The 5,943-nt window shown below is 35.8% G+C and overlaps 1 protein-coding gene across 1 annotated transcript in view; it reads right to left on the bottom strand.

Moving 5' to 3' along the window:
• Positions 1-4,277, bottom strand: part of slc37a2 (solute carrier family 37 member 2) — a 25,440-nt gene extending 21,163 nt beyond the window's left edge. The window contains exons 1-4 of the mRNA XM_007540254.2: positions 4,167-4,277; positions 1,439-1,605; positions 1,305-1,342; positions 492-632 (exon numbers count right to left, since the gene is read on the bottom strand). Of these exons, the coding sequence (XP_007540316.1) occupies positions 492-632; positions 1,305-1,342; positions 1,439-1,605; positions 4,167-4,240 (420 nt within the window). The 5' untranslated portion in view covers positions 4,241-4,277. The remainder of the gene's footprint in view (positions 1-491; positions 633-1,304; positions 1,343-1,438; positions 1,606-4,166) is intronic.
• Between the last annotated feature and the right edge of the window lie 1,666 nt (positions 4,278-5,943).

The following is a 5,943-nucleotide window of genomic DNA, read 5'->3' as shown; positions in this document are numbered from 1 at the left end:
CTCCGTGGTGAGGTGTTCTGGGCATGTCCCACCGGGAGGAGGCCCCGGGGAAGATCCAGGACACCCTGGAGGGACTATGAGGAGAGTGAAAAGCTGATAGAAGCTTCATAGATATAATTAAGCCTAAAATCATTCATAACCTGACAGTTGACCCAGGCTTAAAGTAATATTTTAATTTCAGCAACATATTTTTTCTGACAGGAAGCAACAATGTTCACAACTTGAATTTTATGGAGAATCCATGGAAGAAACTAAATATTTGGGTGATGGCAGGGAGGTCCACCAACCTCAAATAAATAAAACATGATCATGTCAAATGGAAATGGATCTTCTACTATAATTTTAAATGTGCAATTTCTCTTTCAGACCACTACATGGAGCCAAAGACTATGACTGGAACATGTAAGCAGCACAATAATGTCATATCTGGAGCAAAATCAGACAAATCTTTTTTTTTTTTAAATCGGTTAAATTCAACTATTTATGCTTACAGGTATACAGAGAGCCCCATAGAAGCTTATGGCCTCAGAGTGTTCCTGTATGATATTCGGAGTCTCCGTGGAGACGGCGCCATTGATGCTTCTGTTCCCGTTTTGCAGTAGAGGCTCGGTCTCACCGTTCTCCTGAATGATCTGACATACAAACACACAGCGGTGAGCTCAGAGATGAATGGTTCAGGAAAAAAGGAGAAAGTAGGAATGCAAGTTATTGATTAATGAGTTAATCTAAAGTTGATTGATCTTACTGACCAATTGTAGATTAATTAGCGGCCATTTTCTTAAAAGCTCGACTGTCTTTGTAGTCTGTCATACAAGACTACATTTCTCGTAATAAGCCGAATTGAAAAAAAGATATCATAAAATGTTGAAGTTATTTTGTGTCAGATTAATTAGATACCGACTGAATTAACAGAAAGCTCAAGTTTTCTCACATTATTAAACTTAAACATACACATGAAGTGCATTTTCCATCCCACACCAGACTCTGTCTGGACTGTAGATTCCTATGGTAGTTTCTCTTCCCTGCTCAGGTTTTTGCAGACATCTTTAATTCTGTATCTGCTTAAGTATGAGGCTCTGCTTAAGTATGACCACCGGCGCTCTCTGCTGTATGGCAGCCAAACTACAACACTAAAAGAAAGTCTGATGCACGTTAATACATTGTAACTAATTTTAATCATTTTAATGATTAATCAGCAATTGATTCATTTTTTGCATCCCTAGTAGATGTACTTAATTCAATTTCAATTCAAAAATACTTTATTGATCCCAAAGGGAAATTAAATAGTTTAGGTTAAAACTCACATGATGATGAGGAGAAGAGCAGTTCACATCTTCAGGTTCTGAAGTGAATAAAGAGTGAAATGATGGTGTCACACTTATAAACAGAACCCCTGAATTGATCCAAAACAACAAAACAACTCTTTGCAGAAACTGACTTTCAACCAGGAAAAAGAAGCAGAGGATCCCAGCGGCAGCGATGATGAGTCCTGGGACAATGAAGGACATCCCCCACTCTGAGGAGACAAAAACTCCAGCGATGAGGGAACCTAGGATGTTTCCCACCGAGGTGTGGGAGTTCCAGACGCCCATGATGAACCCACGCCTGACCATTAGAAAGATGAAAACAAGAAACACTGAACTGCTGCACAATCCTGCTTCTACTGTATATTGTACATAATAAACCAGGGTTGTTCAAAGTACAACACAAGGCCACTTGTAACCTTTTAACAAGTTTGTGTAGCTTCTGACAGAAATAGAAGAATGGTTTAAATGTGTCCCTTCAGCATATGGAGTCAATAAACATGTTTGCAATTGTTTTAGGATGAGATTTTAAAGGTATGCTATATTGTAAATTTTAAGTATAACACAAAGAATCATGTTTTTGTCTTTTTTTCTGCTTTTATTTTTATTTTATACAAAGTCAACATTTAGTGAGTTTTTTTTTTTTTTACACTCTTAGGCATCCATTATACTTGGATAAACTCCGCTGAGATTGTAAAAGGGAAATTCAAATTTTTATTACTGGAAATAAACTAGAAATATTTTCCAGAAAAACAAGATAAAAAATAATTTACCCAAAAAAGTTAAATAATTGTAAACATTAAGGTAAATGTCATAATTTAAAAATTTACTTGTTTTATTGTTGTGTATGTAAAGGAGAAAGAATTCACAATAATATTGTCTTTGTGTTTTTGATTGAAGAGAAAAAAAGCTCATTTTGTCTCCTGGGGACTTTCAACTTTTATTTTCAGACTAATTAATGTTTGGTATTAATCTTCTATCATTCCAAAATTGTGTAATTTCAATCCATTCTTCTTTGCAGAATTGTTTTAATCTACACAAACTGAAGGGCTTTCAAACATGAGCAACCAATTTAAGGTCATGTCATATTATCTAAATAAATCCTAAGCACAGATTTTGACTATGTTCCTGCTAAAACTTTCTTTTTCTCTTAAACCACTTCCTGATGGTGCTTTGAATCAGTGTCCTGCTGCATAACAAAAACTGTTCTTGAGCGAAATAATTAAAAATTATTCGAAGGGCTGGAATTGGTTTCATGTTATATTTCAGTGCAGATATTCCTGCTGCAGTTTATTTTTCATCTGTTTTGTATGGTTTATGTAAAAGGGGCATTGTAGTATTTTACATTCAATTGTTAAGAAAATGCTGTTTATATAAATAGACAAGCAGAATTAATTTCACTTTCCCCTCTGGGAAGTCATGTATGGGAATGAAGCACAAATGACTCCTCAAAGCTACACTTTAAATACAAATTAAAAACAAAGGATCTTTTTTCTCTCCAGAAATTCAGACTGGATTTTAATGCTTCAAGCACACTTTTGAACAAAACCTAACTCAAAAAAAAGAAAAAAAAAAAGAAAGCACTTGTCTATTTATATAAACAGCATTTAAACAGAATTTAAAATAAATTTGACTTCAAAATCTTAATGCCTTGAAATTGGGGCTCTGTCTCTTACTATTTCCAACACTGCCTTCAGGAAGTCACCACAGCAGTACTTCTCATTATGTTTTTTACATCCATACTTGAGAGTGTTAGACTGAGATGTAGTTCCTATGATAAGCTTAGTAGATGCACAATTCCACCAGGTGTCTGCTAATTGCTGCTGCTGCTAGTCTAGAGGAGCTTTATGTAAATAGGCAGTGCATTGTGAGAACAAGCATTCTGCAAACATGAATGGTTGCCAAAGGGGATTCAAAGAATTCTCAATCATGTATGAAAAAACCAAGGCAACGCTCCACGTATGTATTGATGAGGGAATAACATCATAACATGATGCTAAGCTCAAGTTAATTTTACAGAGGGCTGGTCAATAAGTCAATTCAGCATTTCAGCATTCTGGAAGAAAGGCTTTAGCTACTCAACCTGTGACAACCAGCTAAGCTAGGTTGGTGAACTCAACTAATCACTCCCTCTTTTGTTACCTAGCAACAGCCCGATGAGTAACTTGCGCAGCAGCACCAGCCTGGTGCCTTGTACCCATTTAAAATAAACAACAGTGTGGAGTGAAAACGGAGGATAAAACAGGAAAGGTCACACCACCAGTTTTACAGCATCTAAGATAAAACAAAAAACAAATTAATAATTATCAATATCGATTGATATAAAACACTTATACTATTTGGCCATATTGCCCAGCCCTAATTTTACATAATAACCACCCTTTGACAGTTAACCCTTATGTGTGGTATTATTGCTTCCTTTAAAGTAAGCAATAAGATGTAAGCAATAAGATAAAGTAAGCAATAATCAGCAGGAAGATGATTTTCTGCTCTGAAGTAACAAAAACAGTTAAAACGTTTACATTTGAGGATGATCTACTGACTCAGCAGAACTGAAAATCTCAAAATCAACTTTAAAAAAATTAACTAAGCATTCTTTATGTGTTTAGATTTGTTCTCCACTGTCCCTCTGTTCAATAATTTTGAATTCATCTTGAAGCAGAAAACCAACACTTACACCAGGTATTGTCCATGTGAAGCTGTCATGATTTCATGGGTCAATTGATTTCAAATTTGTGTCAGTATGAATTTAAATGTCGCCTCTGTTGGTGCTTTGTTGCAGTGCTGTTAAAATGTGATAGTGTGTGACTTAGTTGACTCCAAAGCTCTGCAGAGTCAGCAGAACTGCCTCCCTGTACTCACTTCCCTTTTCCAAACCAGTTGCCGACACAAGCCACCACAGCGGGCCAACCGGTGGTCTGCATGAGCCCGTTCATCACCTGCAGAGTCAAATGCAACAGAAGCCCATGTTCATTAGCTTACAGCTGGAAACGGAACATGAAAAGGTGAATGAGTGAAGAGGAACTGTTATTGTCTCCAAAGCTGCAGAACACGAGACCAGACATGCATGAGCAGTCATGTGGCTCCCTGTGAGTCATGTGAGTGAAGACTCACATCTTTGCATTTTGTTTAGGGAAGAGAAAAACTAACCAACAGCTACAACACCTACAATGAAGTAAACATCTTATTAATAAGTTCATTTATTCTTAATATTGACAACGTCATTAAATTGAGTACTTTTTAAGATGTTTTTGAACAGAGGTTAGGCTTTTAACTTCACTTTCCCCTCTGGGAAGTCATGTATGGGAATGAAGCACAAATGACTCCTCAAAGCTACACTTTAAATACAAATTAAAAACAAAGGATCTTTTTTCTCTCCAGAAATCCAGACTGGATTTTAACGCTTCAAGCACACTTTTGAACAAAACCTAACTCAAAAAAAAGAAAAAGAAAGAAAACACTTGTCTATTTATGGTTCTCTTCTGCTTTTCCGTCACAATTTAATGTTTCAGATCACATTTCAGCAAACAACTCAATAACAATACTCACCTTGTTGAGCCATGTTTTAATCAGGATTAAATACATAGTTGGAAAGTTGAGTTAAAATTTCTATCTGAAAATTTAACTCAAATTTTAACTTTAAATTAGATTATTTAGATTAGTCAACAATAATTTAAACAGCAAATTTATGACAATACAAAGTCGCAAATCATGCCAAGATCTGAAGAAATGTACCAAAGGTTGAACAATCACCTTTTAGGTTAAAGGGTGAGTGTCTTTTAGGCTAACAGACAATCACCTGTCTTTTAGGTTAAACCTATATGAGATAGGTTGATCTCTCTATATGTAGGTAATATATTTACCTACTTTATTTAGATTAAGAAATATAACAGAGCAACCTATCTCACGTATAGATAGGTTGATTTGGATAAATTTTTTACAGTAAAAAATATAATCAAATGAAAAGGGCAATTTTTATATAGTCAGGCTTTCTTTTACAATAAGGAACTGAATTAAGTCAACTGTCAACTGTAAGAAACAATGCTACTGTAAGAAAAGACAACTAACGAAAAAAGAGGAACCCAGGAACCCAGAAAAACTGGTAACCACATTTATAAAAGGACTTTTAAGCAAAGCTAAGAGGCCTTTTTTTGAAGACTTTAGTTTCTGTCCTTACATGTAAGGAAAAAGACATTGAAAATAAAAGCAAGCCTGTGTCTGAATGTTTCTGAGTTGAACAACCGTGACGTGAGCTGGATTTGGTTACTAATGGTCAAAGGCAGTTTAAATAGCGAAGTGAAAGAACGATGCCTGACGATGCCTTTTGTTTGCAGCGGTGCTCGGAATGTGTGTCCACAAAACAAAGTTTCAACCAAGCTGAGTGACAAATGAAACCTGGCTGTTGTGCTCTGACCTGACTTTGGTCAGCAAAAAATAGCTTGTCTGATCCATGTGCTTCTGCTTTCCACTTAGTTTCTGATACACAGTATGGAGACGGAATTCTTAGTAGTTAGATTTAATAAAGTCTCAGTTTCCAAATGCAGACCAAAGGTTTGCCAAACTGCACAGTAATTAAAACATATTACCTTGGCAACTCAAACTAAGAAAAGTGTGATATGTCATTATACTTCCAAACAGA

The sequence above is a fragment of the Poecilia formosa genome, unplaced genomic scaffold, assembly GCF_000485575.1.
Source record: "Poecilia formosa unplaced genomic scaffold, Poecilia_formosa-5.1.2 Scaffold529, whole genome shotgun sequence".
NCBI lineage: Eukaryota > Metazoa > Chordata > Actinopteri > Cyprinodontiformes > Poeciliidae > Poecilia > Poecilia formosa.
Note: the sequence above shows the minus strand (reverse complement) of the source record. Positions and strands in the feature narration are given on the sequence as shown.